Below are 20,476 nucleotides of genomic sequence, written 5' to 3' on the forward strand. Positions count from 1 at the left end.
CCCTGGCACTTAGAGCTATGAGTCACATAGCCCAGCTGCCTGTTTTCGGGGGTGTCATTAATTATTCATAAATTATATACTTAAAAAGAATCTTCTATACATACCACATTTTATGGTTCTGTCTAAGGCTCCCAAAATCAGGAGGCTTTTTGTTTTCTCTAAGTAAATGGGAGAACAATTCATACCACATGCACCAGCCTTTGCTCAGGTCCAGTTTCACCCCTGTCTTCAGACATCTCACAGGTTGGAGAACGACTCTTCTAGACTGACTTTTATGATTTCTGTTTGTTCTTAAATGTCCTGAAGATTATTCCTAGACTAGCACTGCTTAACCTTTTGAGTCAGTCTTTGTGCTTTATGAACACTGTGGTTCCTACTCTTTCTAGTAAAAAGGTTTGTAAACAATTTTAAGAGATTGACAGAAGCCCATGTAAGAACTCCAGTCTTCAAATGTTTTTGATGATTTCTCCCTTCACTAAAATTACTTGAGCATGCATTCCTATATGTACATACATATAGGTCATATAATGTTATAAATACATGTATTATATGCATTCTCAAAATATATATATATTCATTTAAAATAATCTTACATATATTACTTTACCTGTATGTACATTAGAGAACATTTATTGAGAAATTGTAAAAGAAAAGGAAAAATAAAAATAAATATAAAGAAGGTCTAATATTTCTTCCTCACATCCCAGTGCCTTGTGTTATATGCCATTTGGGGTACATATATTCCCCTTAGAGACCTCTGATCTGTTACATATGCCAACTTTTAAATCTTTTTTTTTAAGGTTTATTTTTTTAATATATTTATTTTTAGCTGAAGGATAATTGCTTTCTAATATTGTGTTGGTTTCTATAATACATCAACATGAATCAGCCATAGGTATACATAGGTCCCCTCCCTCTTGAACCTCCCTCCTACCTCCCACCTTATCCCACTGAATCTTTTATTTTTTATAGTAAGCAACTTTGGAATATTGAATTTAGTCTTTATGCTAAAGTCTGATTTCATCTGGAAGTTTGTGAAAAATAAGTTTCTCAAGAGATTATGTCACACCTTTGGTCTGCAGATAATGTTTAGGTTATTTGTTGCGTTCTTTTTATAGTTCATGATCCATTTTAAAGCCACCTGGTAGAGTTAAAGCAAGAATTCCTACAGCCAAAAAACACTCTAAAACCAATGCTGAAATAAATGCCCCCCTCCCACCGCTACCACAGTCCCTTTCAGTTTCATCCTAGTCACCACTCTGGAGTTTAACTCCAAAGAGATGATTATCATGTTCTAATCCTGGTCAGTGTTGTAACTGGAAAAATATTTTGGAGTTTCTGCCTTTATTAATTTTTTCTTCTTGTTAAGAAGGCTGCAGCCATTCTCGTGTGTCTTGTTTTCATTCCCTTTTCTCCAAAGGATGCCGACCTACTGGATGTTGAGAGCAAACACTTTGAAGACCTGGAATTCCAGCAGCTTGAGCGTGAAAGCCGTCTAGATGAGGAAAAAGAGAACCTGACCCAGCAGCTCCTGCGTGAAGTGGCTGAGTATCAACGGAACATTGTTACTAGAAAGGTATTTTTACCAGGTGTTGTTCAATGTAGAAAGTCAAAATATATGTACCCCTTGCTATGAGACAATAGTGATTGTTAATATAGCTATAGCATCTGTCCATCTGTTCATATATCTATCTGAATATCTTTGTGTGTTTTGTTACATTTGGCAGATCATGGAGGCTGCCATGTGCATGCCAACTGATACTCCAAACTAGATAAAGTGAGACTTGGTATAGTTAGTGTTACCTGCTGTAGATGTATGTATGAGTGTCTGATTCTTTTATGTGAACACCAAGGTACAGAAAATCAGAAATCTAGATATTTATTTTAAATTACTTGCTTTTGCAATCATAGTAACTTGATTTAAAATAATTTGTTGAAAAGTCTTTTGGAATTTCTGTTTCCAGACCCAATAGTTTTCAAAGCTGGCTGATAGCTTATTACTATTAGAAGCAGCCGTGGGGAATGGTATGCAAGTGACTGCGTCCACCCAACCCTGAGCACCCAGATGTCGAGTCCAGAATTCATCTCTTGTTCCAAAATTTATAATCATCACCCCAGTGCTCTGTAGTAAACCGATAAAATTGAGGGAAAGGAAGATGGAGAAAGTGACACTTTCAGTTTAAACAAGAAATTCCATAGTTTCTCTTCCCATGAGGCATCTCCTAAGGTGAAGTCAGAAATTCATTTATGTTCTAAAACAAGATTTCCCATTGACTTATGAATACTTGAAATAGATTCCAAATCACTTGGTCTTAGGTAAAGAAAAGCCTTGAGCTTGTGAGTTCAAAGAAACTGCTTCACAGTCTGGATAATAATAACTGCGTACCTAACATTGGGTGGGCTGCCCTGGTACTCCGCTGGTAAAGAATCTGCCTGTGGTGCAGGAGACCCCAATTTGATTCCTGGATCAGAAAGTTCCCCTGGAGAAGGGATAGGCTACCCACTCCAGTATTCTTGGGCTTCCCTGGTGGCTCAGATGGAAAAGAATCCACCTGCACTGTGGGACACCTGGGTTCGATCCCTGGGTTGGGAAGATGCCCTGGAGGAAGGCATGGCAACCCACTCCAGTATTCTTGAGTGGAGAATCCCCATGGACAGAGGAGCCTGGCGGACTACAGTCCATGGGGTCACAAAGAGTCAGACACGACTGAGCGACTAACCACACCTAATATCAATGAAATATGGTCACTGCACTTCTAGTTATAAACACTTCTCCCTTTTCCAGGACAGACAACAAACCCTTAGGTGTCTAATGTACATCTTTCTATGGTTGATTTTTTTCCCTCCAGGAAAAAATTTCTGCATTGAAAAAGCAAGCTAATCACATTGTCCAGCAGGCTCAAAGAGAACAAGATCATTTTGTGAAAGAAAAGAATAATTTAATAATGATGCTGCAGAGAGTAAGTATTTCCTTTCAGTACTGGTGAGAGCAAAACACAGGTTCCAGTTCAGGGAAAGTAGCTTCCATCAAACTAACTGCCTTTTAATGAATGAATTCTAATGTAAGGAAGGCTTTTCTATATGCATCTTTATTTAATCTTCCACATTAATAAACTGATGCTCTGAATGATTAACTGTAATTCAGAAATAAGCAAAGACATTTTCTTCATGTTTTTTCCACAGCGTGAGAATCCAAACTATGGGTAATCTGTATGTTTTCTGATTTTCTTCTTAAAAAAAATCTTATTTTTCATCAAATAGGTTAAACGTAGTCTGCTCTTTTTACTGCTCTCAGACATTTTGGCTCAGTTGCTCTGGTGTTTTGAACTCTAATTATTTGCATATGGGTCTTCTTGGCAAATGCCACATTGGATTTTGGCTTAATTGGTGGGGTGAATGCCCCATGTGGGTGTGGCAAGGTCATCCTCATCACAGGGACTGTGTCCCCATCCACTCAGCTTCTAACATGCTCCATTAAAGGATTTCTTTTGTCCAAACTGCAGCCTAATTTTCTGACATAAACTCTTAATTTCAGGGATAAGACACAAAAACTTAAAGTTGATGGGGCTAGTCTCAGGACTGGGCCTTGCATGCAGGCCTCTTAGAAATGGGACACGTGGGATCATGAAAATATGAGATGGACTCAGAGTGGAGTGCAGGAGAAAACAAATCTCAAATGATGGATTAAAGACAATGCTGCACCATGGTCCCATCTAGAAGAAATGGAGTTGGAGCACTCATTCCCATCTTTACAGCTTAGCCATTTTCAGGTTGAAAAGAGAAAATTGGCCCTTCACATGCAATCATGAGTTCACTGACAGTGCCTCTGCAGCCCACAGGAATCCCTGTCAGTTCCCCTCCTCCTGCTTCTTCAGAGCCTGGACATTGCCAGTTGAAGTTGGACTTTCCAACACTATCCTCTACTCTGGGGGTGAACTCTGGTGCTATTAGGCTCCCCACCACCTTTTGCACACAAGATTCAAAGGCACAGCTTAAATTAGATTGTGCAACATATAATATTTAAGTAGTTGCTGAAATTTTAGCAAAAAAAGGAAGAAAAATCTCTTAGTGATAGATTTTTAATGGATAAGCACAAAGTAGAAATAAGATCTCCTCATTAGAATATATAATTCTGTTGTAAAAACTATGTCTTAAGATTTTTGTTTTCCCAAATTGACCTATAGCTACACCTCAACCCCAATAAAAATTCCAGTGATGCTAAAATTTGCAGTTGATCTTCATTATTCATGGGGTCCATATTTGTGACTCTACCTAATCACTAACCTTTGTAACCCTAAAATCAATACTTGTCATGCAGTCATTGATGGACAGGTGAGCACAGAACAGTGAAAATTTTGAGTCACCCAATGGACATTCATATTCTCAGCTGAGGTTGGACAAGACAGTGCTCTGCCTTCTTGTTTTGCTCTCATGCTATAAACAAATGTCCTTTTTGTAGACCATTTGGTGCCATGTTTTCATGTTTTTGTGCTTTTCATTGGTGATTTTGCTGTTTAAAATGCCTCACAAGTGCTAAAGTGTTGGCTGGTGTTCTAAGGGCAGGACGGTTGTGATGTGCCTCATGGTGAAAATACATCTGTTAGATAAACAGCTTTCAGGCAGGAACTATAGTGCTGTTGGCTATGAGTTTAATGTTAATAATCAACATTGTCTATTAAATAAGATGTCTTTAAATGGAAACACACGTTAAGACAAAGTTATGTAGTGATCAGTTGATGAAAACATTTTGACCAGATGCCCACAGCAACCCAACCTTATATTTCCCTTTGGAACAGTGGGTCAGTATTCAGTACTTCAGTGTTCATGGCAACATTATAGAAGGTAATCACTGCAGATAATGGGAATCGAATGTACATGAAAATGTAAAGGGCATAGCATGGTCAAGATAACTTTGAACAAGAACAAAGTTGGAGGATTTATACTATTTGACTTCAAGTTTTACTGTAAAGCTATAGCATTTAAGAGGGTGTGGTGCTGGCATATAAATAGACATATAGATCAGAGGAACCGAACAGAGTCCAGAAATAAACTCACATATACTGTCTATTGATTTTTGACAAAGGTTCCAAGACAATCCAGAGGGAAAGGAAAGTCCAGCTGGATCAACTGGGCAAACATGGAAAACAATGAATCTCAATACTGTTTATCCTCATGTCATGCATATAAATTAATTTGAGACAGATTATAGGCCTAAACATAAAAATTAGCAAGATAAAGTTTCTAGAAAATACAGGTGGGCAAGTATACCTTCATGGCCTCAGGGTAAACAAAGATTTCTTAAAGCGTAAATGACAAAAAACTTGTATACAGAGTATATTAGAAACTCCAAAACTCAAAAATAGTAAACAACCAACAAATAAAATTTTAAAAAACAGACAAAAGGCTGCAGTTGAAACATTTCACAAAAGTTATGTGAAGTTATGTGAAGAGTCCATAAGTCCCATGAAAGAGTGGCATTGTTAGTCATCAGGAAAATACAAAGTTGACTCAGCTTAATAGATTTTGTGTTCCTTCAGGAAAAGGAAAATCTTTGTAATTTGGAAAAGAAATACTCCAGCCTGTCTGGGGGGAAAGGGTTTCCTGTCACCCCCAATACTCTGAAAGAGGTAAGCTGTGATTTTACATGTCCACTCGTTATCACCTTAGAACTCAGGAGATGTGCCTCCGTTTTCTGGGATTAGCTGACTGGGAAACAGGAACTGAAGTGACTTGTGAAAGCACTCAGTGCTTTGAGGTTTTCCTGCCTTTCCTGATTTATGCTTTGAGAATTTCAGGGATTATCTTTATGTCTGATGCAGATGCTGTGTGTGTGGGGGGGGGTACACTTTGCTTAATAGTGATATGGGTTACTTTGGGGATTCAAACATTTAGGATCCAAAGCCAAACTAGTCTTAATAGCTCTTCTTTCCTCTTGCATTTTCCTTTCTCAGTTTCTCATCTTTCCTGCTTTCTTCTTTTTCCTACCTCTTCTGGAATGTGAAAAGCCCCCAAACATCTCTGCCCTTTTCTCCCAGTGTTGTCTGGGTTATTTTGCCCTAAATTGGAAAAATCCTGTTTACATTAAGCTGTACACCCTCTTTATCCCAAACGTTCATCTTTCCCAAGACTCTGTCACCGCCCTTTCCCAAATATCTTTTTATAGAGCTACACTGCTATAATGGTAAAAATATTTTAACTCTAATTTGGAAAATTAGAACCCTGACCAGAAAGAAATAGTTTTCTTGATCTTTTTTTTCAAAAAGCTAAAGAAAAAGCTTGCTTATGCATAAAAATTTTTCATAATAGCAAAAACCACTTTATAAACTGCTTTAAAAAAGCAGTAAAGTTAGGAATTCCTTCATAGAAAATATTTTCTGTGTGTGTGTGTGTGTGTGTATGTGTGTGTGTGTGTGTGTGTGTGTGTGTGAAGTAAATGCTCATCACATAACAGGTGTGACTGATACGTACTTTGGAAGCATTTTGTGAACTGTTTCCACAAAAGCTTTATTAGACCATTCCGTTATGGAGTTTCTCTCCATTATTTAGAACACAGGCTGGCAGATTCACTGCATAAAGGATGCTTGTGAATGGAGTGTAGAGGAATAAGATTATGTCAGTGAGGTGGGCAGGGGCTGGCTCTTGTGAGTCATGTTAAAGAAATATGGTTTATTTTATGTGGATGGGAAGCCACTGAGTGGTTTTAAGCAGGGAGGTGATGTTATTTGAGATCCATTTGTTAAAGATCATCCTGAGCTGCTCTACTGGATTATAAAGAAGAGTTGCTGGAAAACCAGTGTGGCAGTGATTGTAGTATAAGTTGGAGGTGCTAGTGACTTGAATTTGAACAAATAAAGAAAGATGGACAGAACCAGCTAGATGCAGAAACGCTTTGGAGGTAGAGTTGACAGTTCTTGCTGATAGATTGGATGTGGGAGTGAAGTACGTTAAGGGCATTGTCAGGAATGCTGCTGTTAAAAATTCCAGTTTGAATAATGAGGTGGATGGTGAGAAGCTGTTACTGAGATGGAGAAGACTGGGGAAAGAATAGGTTTAAGTAGAAAGGTGTGCAGTTTGACTCTGGATATGAGTTTGAAGGGCTTGTGGCTTCCAAATGCATTAGATAGGGTCTAATGGGAAATAGATGGGGAAACAGTGGAAACAGTGTCAGACTTTATTTTGGGGGGCTCCAAAATCACTGCAGATGGTGACTGCAACCATAAAATTAAAAGACGGTTACTCCTTGGAAAAAAAGTTCTGACCAACCTCGATAGCATATTCAAAAGCAGAGACGTTACTTTGCTGACTCAGGTCCATCTAGTCAAGGCTATGGTTTTTCCTGTGGTCATGTATGGATGTGAGAGTTGGACTGTGAAGAAGGCTGAATGCTGAAGAACTGATGCTTTTGAACTGTGGTGTTGGAGAAGACTTGACAGTCCCTTGGACTGCAAGGAGATCCAACCAGTCCATTCTGAAGGAGTTCAGCCCTGGGATTTCTTTGGAAGGAATGATGCTAAAGCTGAAACTCCAGTACTTTACCTCATGCGAAGAGTTGACTCATTGGAAAAGACTCTGATGCTGGGAGGGATTGGGGGCAGGAGGAGAAGGGGACGGCAGAGGATGAGATGGCTGGATGGCATCACTGACTCCATGGACATGAGTCTGAGTGAACTCCGGGAGTTGGTGATGGACAGGGAGGCCTGGCATGCTGCGATTTATGGGGTCGCAAAGAGTCAGACAAGACTGAGCGACTGAACTGAACTGAAGGTCTCTTTACCTCTTGAAGAATCAGATCTTTCCATTTCTGTTAAAGAGTTCCTCTTTTTCTCTGCAGCCCTCCTGTTGTTGAAAGCCCACTGGGGTTTTGACTGTATTTGTGTGTCTGCAACTCTCAGGTTTGTTGCGTGGCTATGTGTTCTCTCATGCCCAGCAGACTTGGCTCAGAAGAGGTTTTAATTTTCTTTCTTTCTCTTGTCTTTCTTTCTCCCCCCAACTCTCTCATTCTCTCTCTTTTTTTTAAAGAATGATGAATTTATATCCAACTCTTTTAAATAAGTCCCACTTTTGAAAAATGACATACATTTTTAAGCAATTAATTAGGTTATTACAGTTATTGGGTTATTACAGTTATAATAGGTTATTATATGAATCATATAGGAATCAAATTTCAGTTTTGAAAGATTCTACCAACTTAGCAAAAGAATAACTCAAGTTGCTACTCTTCATTCTCATTATCAAATATAAAATAAATTTGACAACCCAATTTTCAACTTCCTTTCTTCAATTTAAATTATAAAACTTTACATACTATCTATTGTCCCTTTCTGAAGTGCAGAACTAAATTCAGCAGCATTTTGATATCTTCAATTTATGAACAGTCAACTCTGATTTTCTCTACTTTGTCAGAATTATAAACTCTCAGTGAAAACCTTATTTTCCCGTCTGGGATTTTTGCTTCACCAGCATAACAATATCTTACCTTTCCTGGAGCCACTGTCTGAAAAGATTGATGGACAAGTAGAACTTAAATATTAAATTTAACACAATTTACTTTTAAAAGAGAAATGCTAATTTATACCCTTTATTCTTTTTTCATACTGTTTTATTCATCTAGTGAAAATATGAATGGTCTGTAAATTACTTTCCATGGTAATTTACAAGGGCCTTTTCCTCAAGTATAAATTCAGAAATTTTAATTCTCAAGGATTTTGATTCATGGGTACTTTCTCTAAGCTGAAGCCACAACCGAATCATTGAATTTAAAAGTAACTGAAAATTCACTGCTTTAGAGGGAAGTTGCCTTAAACTGAAACACTCTTGAGCTGCAACTTTGCCTTAAGAGTGTGTGTGTGTGTGTGTATGTGTGTGTGTGGGCGAGCATGTACATTTCTCTTGCTAGGGAAGGCTCACAGGAGAATAGTGTCCTTTTTATTTTCATTTTGTTGAGATGCCTAAAAGCTAGATTCCATTACAAATAAACTACTGCTTTGTAAACATCTTAGTGCAAAAGTCAGTAGTCCTTAGTCTATATTTATTCATCCTCTAGTTTGTCAGGCAACAGAAGAAAAAGAGAAAATCTTAAAGATTTATGGAAAAGTCTCTTCAATCAGAGAGTGGTTGCACTGTCAATCTGTCTCAGATGTATTTTTGTGTGTGATTATTTTAAATGCTGTGTAGTGACAACCTTATTCAGTCAACAGAATGAATGCTGATATGGATGGATATTTTTAAATCAAAGATACTGGGTTATTTATAATAAGTCATTTTGATTTTATCTGAAAATTTACTTTTAATGTTGGAAATACAATGTTTCAAGATTAAGCACCATACATCCATTTTAATAACTGATGATTGCCTTAATGAAACATTTGATAATACCACAGATATCTGGCTGTGATGCTCTGAGCTAACTCCATTGTACTGGAGCATTAATACTCTCGCATGCTTCAGCTCTTGCTTTCCTCATGTGTAATGTATCAATTCCTCCTTTTAGGGCTATATCATTGTAAATGAAATTAATGAGTCATGTGGCAGTTCCACGAATCTCCCCCCTTCCACTCAGTTCCCTGCTGATGCTGATGCTGCTGCCACTGGGCCTACCACCGCTGTGCTGATGAGCCAGCCACAAAGTAAAGAGGTGTGTTGGCATGCCATTTCATTCAGTCACTGCTTTCCTCATGTCAAAAATTAACCCATGGTTAACAGAAGACAATGCTGTGTGAGACAAAGATATGTCTGGTTGACCAGAGGGCTGGAGTGATGCTGAGTTTGAAAAACAGACCAATTTGGGAAGTAATGCTCTACTAATAATAATACTTGAAACCGTGAAATATGGTACAGAGTATAGAGTACTAGGAGAAGGAAGTTCAGAAGAATAAACTCTATCTTAGTGTTTTAGCCCAGCCTAGGTTTCTTAGAAACCAAAGAGACTTTCTAAAATTGTTGGTTTGAAGCACCTTTCCAGTTTGATTTTGTATTCAATTTTGTTTTACGGTACGGATTTCTTTTTTCATTTTCTTCTGCTTTAAAACATCTGGGGAGAGACAAATAATAGTAAATTAAAATACCTCCTACTGATCCAAGTGTGGGATTTGAACACAAGGCTAAATTTAAAGACACTCCCTGTCATTTATGACTCCTTGAGTAACATATAAGAAAACAGAACAATGAGATTATCGATTTCATTTCTTTGTCTTATTCTTTCATTTCATATGGACACATAAATACTTTTTTTTTCTCCTTTAAAGCAAAGATCGTCTGTCTGTTCTGGATTTATGTTTCCTTCCACTCTTTCTTCTCATCCTGTCACTCAACCTCCATCAGCCCCTTGGCCTGAAGTCGTGGCTACCTCTGTCGATTCTTTCCCTTTAAATGACACACCTCCTCCTCTACCAGCTAAGAAACACAGAAGGCAACAGCAGCAGGACCAGCAGGTAATTAGGAACTGGCATTTAGAGTTTGGAGATTTTACCTTGACACCAAACTTACTGATGTGAAACCTTTTCTTCAGTTTTTCCAAAGATATTTTTTAAAAAGGTAAGGTGCATACTCCTTTTTTTAAAAGAACATTTAGCTTCCCTGGTGGCTCAGAGGTTAAAGCGTCTGCCTCCAGTGTGGGAGTCCTGGGTTCGATCCCTGGGTTGGGAAGATCCCCTGGAGAAGGAAATGGCAACCCATTCCGGTATTCTTGCCTGGAGAATCCCACGGACAGAGAAGCCTGGTAGGCTACAGTCCACGGGTCGTAAAGAGTCAGACACGACTGAGCAACTTCACTTAAGAGTGTGGGGATTGTTAGAGAGCTTGAGACCTTGATTGTCCTCTCCTGGCTTTTGATATGTTGGAGCTAGTTTCACATCCTCATGCTTCAGTTCCCATGCAATCAAAATATTGCAACTTCAGGTATTTTTCAAAATCATAATAATTATTTCCATAAAATCCATGGTATACAAAGTTGCTATGTCAACACAAAATATTTTCCTTACACATTATTGAAACCATAATAGTAGACACCATTCCTCTGCTGTGATTCAAAACTTCCTTAGCATTTACAAATGTCTCATTTCTTCCTTCTAACAACCCCATGAAATATGCACTATATCTGTATTGATATGTCGGGAACTGAGACTCAGTGTTGGTAAGCAGCTTGTCCAGAGTCATATCACAAGCAGTGCATTTGGTCCATAGAACAACAGTTTTTTATTACATATTTTAAAATAAATAATTTATTATTCCAAACGTGTTGCCCTCTTTTTAGGACATTTTATGAATACTCATGGACTGCCCTAGTGGCTCAGTTGGTAAAGAATCTGCCTGCAATGCGGGAGACCCAGGTTTGATCCCTCAGTCAGGAAGATCCCCTGAAGAAGGAAATGGCAACCCACTCCAGTATTGTTGCCTGGAGAATCCCATGGACAGAGGAGCCTGGTGGGCTGGTCCATTGGGGTCTCAAGAGTTGAACATGACTTAGCGACTAAACCACCAAAAAATTTTGATTTGACACTTTAAACTATAATCAAATCCTTACATGAATTTGGCCCCAGAAGATCCTAAGGTGTCAGTCAATAGACCTCCCAAAGTAGGTGAGCTCTGGTTCGTTATGCCTTCCTCTTACCTTTCTTAACTCTACCTTTCCTATTATCTTTGGTTAAAGGTCCATATCTCCTCACTACTTTTAGGTTAATAAATGTCTAGCATATATAGATAGTTGTTAAGTTAAAGTGCAGGTATTCTTCACGATTGGCATGTTGGAAGATGGATAGCAAATTTGGTATCTCAGAGTTGCACTAATTTTTAGATATTTCAAAAGCCCGAGTTTAGTATTAAAATGATCCAACCTAAAGAACCTCTAAATAGAAAATAACTTTCCTATCGAAGACATTTTGGGGAAGGCCAAGAAAAAAGTGGGTAAGTTTCAAGTTGGTAAAATGTTGCCTTAGGAATCTGAAAAAGAAGAAAAAAGTGAGATGGTCAACAAGAGGATTTTTAAATGTGAGGGACTGCTATGGAGGCTCCTTGGCCAACATCTTTTTTTCAGTCTAGAAGGATGCCTTATATGGAAACATCATGTGGATTTGAAGTATGTTTATGTGATTGAAACATGATTCCATCTTTAAACCAACTTCCCTGTTTATGCTTTCTCTTCATCTTCTTCCTTCTCCCATTTCTTACTCTCCTCACTCTGGGATCTGTGCCATCACACAGAACTGTCCAGACAAAGGGGGAAACTACTTATGCTTTGTCCACTGACTGTTCCTCCATCCACATGGCAACCATCATGATAACTTATAAGTTGTCTTGAGGCCCCCAAGGCAGCTGGCACTACTGTCAAAGTGACAGGTGGATTTTTCTGAAATTTTCAGTAATAAATTCTTCTCATGTCTGTGTATCTTACCAAATGTTAGCCCAAGTCTCTTGGCGAACATGAGTAGAAGCTGAATAATTTTTTTCTAGTCTGTGTTAAAATTCCAAAGCTTCTTATAAATGCATACTTCTTAATTTCTTTAGTGATCTGTTTCAATTAGTCAAGTTTTGCTATTCTGCTTTACATTTGCATCTAAAGCATTTTAGAAGCCTGGAAGAAAGGAAAAAACAGCACCAGGAAGGCCTCTATCTGAGTGACACTTTGCCTCGAAAGAAAACCACACCTTCCATATCCCCACATTTCAGCAGCGCTACTATGGGGAGAAGCACCGCCCCAAAGGTAGGACATGGGGAGAGTGGCGAGCCTCACCGTCAGTGAGCCTTTCTGTCCTTATGTTGACTGACATGCAAAGGCCTTAAAGAAAATGCTCAATAATAGATCGTTAAGTTTGCTTGTTGGGCAGACATCATAACTGAATTGCACTTTCTATCTTGTTCAGAGGACGTTTGGAATTGTATGCTCTGGGACCAAGGCACCTGGTCCAGGGTGTGTTCTGCCACCACCACACAAGTGGTGAGCGGCATTCACTTCCGTGACCCACTCCCAGGCTGCATCCTAGATCTGGAAATTGGAGGATGTAGGCTCTGGATTCTAGGAGTATTAGCAACCAATATTTATTGGATCGTTTCTTGGAACCTGACACTGGGCTACGCCTTTTAGGTGTATCGTTTCACTGTAAAACTCAACACCATGCAGTAGAGGTATTAATACTAATTAGTATCTCCATCGTACACATGGAAAACTGAATTGGAAAGAAGCTAGGTGAGTGGCCCATGTGTCCTCAGCTGGTTGGCATTGAAGCTAGAATGTCAACCCATGTGGTATGATGCCTGAGTTGCCCTTGCTCCTGTTCTTCTAGCTTGCCTGAAGAGTCATGGCAGGATGAAGGCAAGGGCAAGAGAGAAGGAGGCTCTGAGTGGGACAGAAGTTGGAATTCTTCTCTTGCTCTTAATCAGAATAACTTTGTTTCTTTTTATCTATTTTATAAACTGGTGTTCCCAGAATGTTTTACACTAAGATTGTGTTACTTTAAAGGGTGCTAAAACCGCCGGGACAGTTAGTAGGATTCTCCGGTGTTTAGCCCACTTGATCACCAGGAGCAGATGCAAGCTGGTGCCCCTGAAGAGTGTGTGGATCTCCTCTGTCCTTGTGCATGACATGCATGCGTCCTTGCCCTGCCTCTGCTCTCTGCCCCTGGCGCATGAAGGACTTTTGAGTTTTTCTCGAAGGTGGTTCTAGACAGTGTTTTCCCCATCTGTCTTCACTTCTGCAACTGCTCCCTGTGGAGGAATGGCTGTGATGCTGAGGCTGCTGTGAAGCTCTGGGGGCGTGACAGCAACTGGTCTGTACCATTTAGCATCAATACATTGGTTGCAAAGACCTGCCTTCTGCGCTTAATTAGGAGTTAGGCAAACAGCGATGTGGCTGTGTCCGAAAGGACCATTGGGCTTGTAGCTTGCCTGAATTGTTTCCTCCTGGTTCTCACAGGGCCACCTGCCCCTGGGACAGAGCAACAGCTGTGGCAGCGTGCTCCCCCACTCGCTAGCAACCATGACCAAAGACTCAGAATCTCGGAGGATGCTCAGAGGTAGGTATCTTGTGAGTCTGGGTCATGCCCTTTGTCAAGCATTAGAATTTCTCAAGGAGAGGGAATCAGAACAGAATTGGGGGTCATTAGATAGGGGATCAACCAAAGTCCTAAGTGCCACTTTTTAATTTTTATTTTTTAAATTGTACTGATGTATATATAGTTTACAGTGTTGTATTAATTTCTGCTCTACAGCAAAGTGATTCAGTCAGCTTTACTCTTTATGTGTCTCCTTAGAGGGAGAATGTATATATAAATCTTATTGTTGTACTGAGATAAGTTTTCCTATATGCACACGTGGCTGGTATATTCCCATTGCACTTTTTATAAATGCAGTGGAATTTTCCATTCAGAAAGGCCCCTAGAGAATTACTAACCTTCTTATCTGATTGAAAGAAAGAAAGAAAATACCCCTGAGAGTCTGACAGATTACCACCCACTTAGCTAAGTCGCTCTCCTGGATTGTGGCTGAGCCACTCTTCCACTGCAGGAATGACTCATTGAGCTAAAGATTCACTGAGCTAACACACAGAATTAGTGGCCCAGCGCAGACTTTCCTTTAGGCCTTCTAATATGGGTTGAACTTTAATGTGGTTGTTAGGTTTCAGGTAGACTTGGATTCTCAGCATGCTCTATTTCTTTGAAATAATACATTGCATTTCTAATGGGATTCTCAAGCAGTCTGTGTGTGGCTGGAAGAAAATACTCTAAGGCAATTCCAGAGGTGCGCTCCTTGTAGAGAAGATTAGATTTATTGTGTTAAAATGGGGCTTTAGGTCAGCTTATATTGGCCTTGACTTTTGAGCAGGTATGGTGCTAGGTAGCAAAAATGCAAATAAATGACATGATCCTTGCCCTTGAAATACCTAGCCTCATAAGGAAGACAGAAACATAACTGATAATTTCAATCAAATGTGGAAAATGCAGTGTTGGAGGTGTACCCAGGATGCTGACAGGATGATAGACATCTTTCCTATCAATGCTTTCATTTTGAAGCTATTCCCTCTAAGGTGGCTAGGATGCAGTTCTGACTGTCCGGCATCTTTGCTAATGTCACCAGAGAATAATCACTATTACCATCAGAAATATGTTTATATACTGGTATATATATATGCATGTATACATAATGTGTATGTGTGTGTGGCTAAGTGAGATGTACATACATATATGTATTCTTGAAAGAGGATTTCATATCATTACCAGTGTGATTTAAGAGTTAACAGAGGCTATGGTATTCATAAAAGTGGTTTATAGTATGAGAGGTTTCATTTATTTTAATAAAATACATTTGACTTAACTTCTCTTTTATCATAATTTCTTAAACTAAAAGTACCCCATAGTTTATAAATAATTAAACATAAATGAGTATATTTGGCTCTCACTTATTACTGTTCACTTGTGGGTCAAGTCTATTTTCTGTCGAAACATTTTTCTGTGATATTTATAGACTTCTTTTTGAATATTTTTCCCACGGGCTGAAGACATCAAAGTTCAGATTGGCCACAACACATACTTTATGTTGAAAGTTTTTTCCTTAAAATAGAGTAAGGAAAACTAGACCTGTATACCAAATAGATTTGTAAAAATGAAGGGCTGTAAACAATATCGTTTAAGAGGATTCTTGTGAGACTATGGTGAAACTGAAGGGGTGTTTGATCTCTGTTTTTCTCATCTGTGTTCCCCTCAAGTAATGGGATCCCCCATGTTAGGTTCATGGAGAAAAAGCTGAGCCAATTCCCTCAGGTCACATTAGGTACCCTCTGCCAAATCTGTTGTCTTTGACCTGTCTTTTGTGCTCCTGTTCGCGGGTAGGTCTTTTGTGCATCCCAGAAGTCTGCAGCCTCAGACTGCTGACTGAGTGGTATTCCACCTGGTGTTCCTCTTAAACAATTTCATGTGGTGACGATGAGACATTTCCTGAAGAAATAGAGAAGCATCATGTGTGTGCTGATGTAAGAGATTGTGATATATCTTATGAGGCCAGCCTGCCGCCTTTGGCTCCCTCACCCAGAGGAGAAGTGGGTAGGGACTGCAGTTTTTAGAGCTACAACGGACCATAAAAATTGGCAGGATTTTCTACTAAACCCATACAGGTGGCGCACAAGGACCAGGAAAGATGAATCATAATTTCATTTAGAATTGTTTCATCATCAATTGTTGGTGCCATTAAAATAGCAAAGTAAACTAACCAAGTAAAAAGTCCATGGTTTTGAAAAAACTGGACCTTGCACATTTTTCATTAACTCAAATGAAATAGACCTTATCATTTTCACGACTTATACCATTAACTTAAATGAACTGTTTTTTTGCTGCTTATTCATAATGGATGCATCAAGGACAATGGTGTGAGTATAAGCCTTCCTTCCATAAGCACTCTTGTGATAGATCTGACAGTGTGAGTCATGCAAACAAAGATCTCTGAGAGCAGAGTTTAAAGCAAAGAGCCCAGGAACTCAACTCTTAAAGTTGAAATGGTTATTGGCTTTTGTACAACTTGTGAACCATCCCTTTGTAAGCTTTAGAATGAATGAAATCTTTGTCCTTTTTCTTCTGTTCAATGCAGGAAAGTCCAAGAAAGGTATGACAACCTCCCTGTGTGGTGTTTTTGTTTCCAGCAAGTAGTGAAAGATCATTGTCATGTCATCTTTAAGAAATGATCAGATTTAACATTGTACAATGGTGGATTTTTAGTCTGATGATTATTTCTTTTACACAATAGAGGGAAATTGTTGCATGTTTGCTAAAAACACAATGCTGTGTGCAGCTGCTGTTCATTCACAGGCAGCTGCATGACCCTCTTTGTCTCGGTTTTTTATTGCAAGGTCAGATCATGCAGGAAACACGAGTGGTTCGGAAGTGTTGCTTCATAAGACTCAAGATCTAGATAAAGCAAAGAGTGGGCTTGTACTGTGTATAGGCTAAGTATAAGATATGCTATTTCTCCTTTATAGAGGCCAGGTATAAATAAAGCAGGCTATGTGAGAGGATGGAAGGATTTAGGAGGATCCTAGTATTCTATTTAAGCCTTAAAACCTAGTATAGAGTGAAAGGGAAAGTCACTCAGTTGTGTCTCTTTGCGACCCCATGGGCTATACAATCCGTGGAATTCTCCAGGCCAGAATACTGGAGTGGGTAGCCTTTCCCTTCTCCAGGGGATCTTTCCAACCCAGGGACTGAACCCAGTATAGAGTGAGGAACTGTCTAAATGACTGGCTAGAACAAATGATTCCTATGTGGCTAGGTGATAGTAATGCAGGGCATTGCAGAACTGATTTGTTATAAAGTTGGATGAACTGTGCCTCAAATTGTCAAATGGCATATTACAAACCTTAACTTTAAAAAGCTATTTGTTAGCATCTTCTTGGAATAAAGAATTATTTTATAGATATAATCTTGTTTTTATTCTCCCTGTTTTCTAGTTGAACATGTGTGATGATTTCTCCTTTTTTTTTTCCTGTAACAAATCGTTTTTTGACTGTGTGCATGTATCAGAAGCTTGTTTTTGTTTTGTTAACTTCTTGAATTCTTCTCTATAAACTCAAATTTAATCTAAAAATATGACTACCTTCCCTTGTCAAGCTGGTACTGTTACTAACACTGTCAATGACTGCATGTTGGAAGGGTGTGTTTTTCCTGTCCCCTTGTCATCCTTTTTGATCTTGTATCTTTTTCCCTTTCTCTATCATTCTTCTCATTCCTGACTTGTCCTGCACCTTCATCTTCCGGCTGCGGACTATGGTTAGGAAGAATGAATTTCTCAGCAGGTGAGAAATTGTCAGAAATACTGATTAAGTTTATCCTCCTAAATCCAGGTTACAAATTTAGGTCATTGCATTTTCTGTATTAAGGCCCAGATAACCATTTTAAGATATATAAGACACATTTAGAAAACATTAGCAAGATTATATATCCCACCGTGGTTAACTCACACAGGACTTTTCAGGTATGATTAGCCAGAATTCACAGAGAATGGTATTTTAAAAATAATAAATGGGCCTTGCACATCTAACCTATTGGCTCTTCTGGGACAGTGAAGAATGTTGAGTTGATTTGGGTTCCATGTATGTGCTATGCTTAGCGACCAGCCTCAGATATTACCAGGTCTTACTTTATAAACTTTGTAAAATACCCAATTCAGACAGCCGTTCCTGTCCAGTCAAGAAGGATTTAGAGTATTTACAAGGCCATTTTTACTCTTTAGAGATTGTCCCACTGCTGAATATTATTCTTGCCACATAATTTAAAAAGAAAAACAAAAACCAAGCAGTTTCAGGGATTTAGGAAAGTCTCATGTTTCCCCAATCCACTTACTTTGCCCCACCTGAAATAGTAGATGCATTCCATTTCCTTAGTCACTAGTATATTTGAAATTTATGAATTCACTCAGTGACCTTTTATATTGTGACATCTGAGTACTAAACAAATGGGATTCTGTGCTGAACAGGACATATATGTCCCCCTCCCTGATAACTTACACTTGAGTGGAGGCTTAATCCGGCTCACACTTCTTCTGGTGCTACTTCATTGTACCAGCAGTGGTCCTTGGGCCTCCTGCCAGGGGACCCTCCTCTGTCTCCTGAGCCCCTATGGTGTCCTTCTGTTGAAAGTGTCTGTACCTTTAAATGGCCAGGCCAAAGCCTGGATCCCAAAACCAGCTCCTAGGAATCACGCTGGTGCCGTTCCAGGATCACAAAGGAGAGGTCCATACCCTTATTTGTAATTTCAGGGATCACTTGTTTTTTTGGAATTGCTCAGGAGGGAGGAGGCTAAGCCAGGTGACAGGTGAGTTGGTCATGATCAGTAAAGTGTTGCTGGTTGGGGGAAAAGGAGGGGCTGCATAAGGTGGATGTTCCCATTCATATTGGATCCACAGGAAACTAAAATCCTGCCATGGAAGCTCCTTGTTAGCAGCAGCCTTTTTCATTTAAGTTGAAAGTTCAGAGTTTTATCCTATCACCAGAATGATAGAAGGTTCTCTGAGACACAGAGCAAAGAAATAAGATAAAACACATGGTGAGGTGAGCTAGGGAATTTACATCTGCAGTCCTAACACTGTAACATGGCAGCCCTTTGTGCCCACATTCGAAAATTTTGGAGTCATTTTAGTTTACCGTCTACCTCTCCTGAAGGTGGTATGTTCATTTTCTTATTCTGTAATACAATTAGGAAAAAAATCCTAGACTATCTAAGGAGCAGGACATACTTACATAATTGCATTACAGGAAGTAGCTTTCCTTATCATGAGAAAACTGAAGGGAAGAGAGGTTGTGACCCATGTCATCACCAAGGAGACGATTCTTGTGTTTTAAATGACAGGGTTGTCCTTTAGGGATTTGGTTTTCATACTAAAACAAGGAAATGTCTTCCATGTTATTGGTGCCAGCATGAAGTTCTCTTTGCCAACAAGGCTTTTTTGAAAGTGTAAAGCAAGATACATGTGTGACCTTTTCAAATAATCTCTGGTATTTTTTGTCCCTCCCTTTTCCATAATGAATAATTGGAAACAATTTAAAAGGAGCAGTTAGTAATTCCAAAAGTTCAAGTGTCAAAGGTAAATATTTGTGCAATGAATTATTTTGCCATGTTTAAGATTGAAAAAAACAGGCACAAGCTCTGCGTTTATGAATGCGCTGGCTTTTGTAATGCTTTATGCATTAATCATTACAGCTGATGCTGTTCTCTCTAAAGCCTCATGGTGTGCTTTTATGTTTTGCATCTTTCCTTGGCAAAGTGATACGTAATTTTTACATATGTGTGTGTATTTATAACTTATGATTATCTCTTACATTAAGGAAACTTATTTTCCCAGAAATGCCTTAACCTAAACTAACATATTTTAACTTTGATATCTAAAACTGCTCTAAATACTAGTGGCATGCAAACCCCTCATGGAATTCAAATCATTTTACAGATTTAGTTTTGGTCTATAATGTTTTGTTGAAGCATCACAGATGTGGCATCTGTTTTTAAATGAAAATGTTTAATCAACAGCTGAGGAAGCGGTTTGGAATCACTTGCCTTCTTTTGCCCTCTGGCCTGTTTTTTTGGTCATTTCATTACTAATTAAAAGCCTCATAGAAAGGTAGGTAGGGTACAAGAAAACAGGGAAAATCCAGATGGTCCAAATATATAGTCTTAACAGGCGTGGCAGTACATTTGATCTGGGAGAAAGTGATTGTGAGCTATTGTACTGGCTAAAGAACATATTTTAATGAATTGAGGGCTTCGTTTATCACTATGACTCCTGATTCTTGAGTACATGGTAAACAGAGAATTAAAATAAAGATAATTTTATTTGTGATACCCAAAATCAGCTACCAGAAGAAAGCCATAGAATAACACAAAGTAAAGCCTGTGGCCTGGTGTGCCAACTAACCAGGTACCAGGGTAAGGAAAGCCCCTCTTAATAGAGGCACTTTTGCTCCTGTGGATATGATCCCTACTTTTCCATACGCTTATCACCAACTAGC

At 39.0% G+C, this 20,476-nt stretch overlaps 1 protein-coding gene across 22 annotated transcripts in view; it reads left to right on the forward strand.

The window, feature by feature from the left end:
• PHLDB2 (pleckstrin homology like domain family B member 2) overlaps positions 1–20,476 on the forward strand; it is a 242,070-nt gene that overhangs the window by 200,351 nt on the left and 21,243 nt on the right. For 10 of the 22 annotated variants that reach the window (XR_011249157.1, XM_069552946.1, XM_069552952.1 and 7 more), the window contains 7 exons: positions 1,421–1,576; positions 2,850–2,960; positions 5,538–5,627; positions 9,491–9,634; positions 10,245–10,430; positions 12,557–12,697; positions 13,907–14,006. Coding sequence is in view for 20 of the 22 variants with exons in the window: in XM_069552946.1 (XP_069409047.1) it covers positions 1,421–1,576; positions 2,850–2,960; positions 5,538–5,627; positions 9,491–9,634; positions 10,245–10,430; positions 12,557–12,697; positions 13,907–14,006 (928 nt within the window). In the remaining 2 variants the exon portion in view is untranslated. The remainder of the gene's footprint in view (positions 1–1,420; positions 1,577–2,849; positions 2,961–5,537; positions 5,628–9,490; positions 9,635–10,244; positions 10,431–12,556; positions 12,698–13,906; positions 14,007–20,476) is intronic. The other 12 variants (XR_011249172.1, XM_069552960.1, XM_069553021.1 and 9 more) reach the window with 3 other exon arrangements.

The sequence above is a fragment of the Ovis canadensis genome, chromosome 1, assembly GCF_042477335.2.
Source record: "Ovis canadensis isolate MfBH-ARS-UI-01 breed Bighorn chromosome 1, ARS-UI_OviCan_v2, whole genome shotgun sequence".
Lineage (NCBI taxonomy): Eukaryota > Metazoa > Chordata > Mammalia > Artiodactyla > Bovidae > Ovis > Ovis canadensis.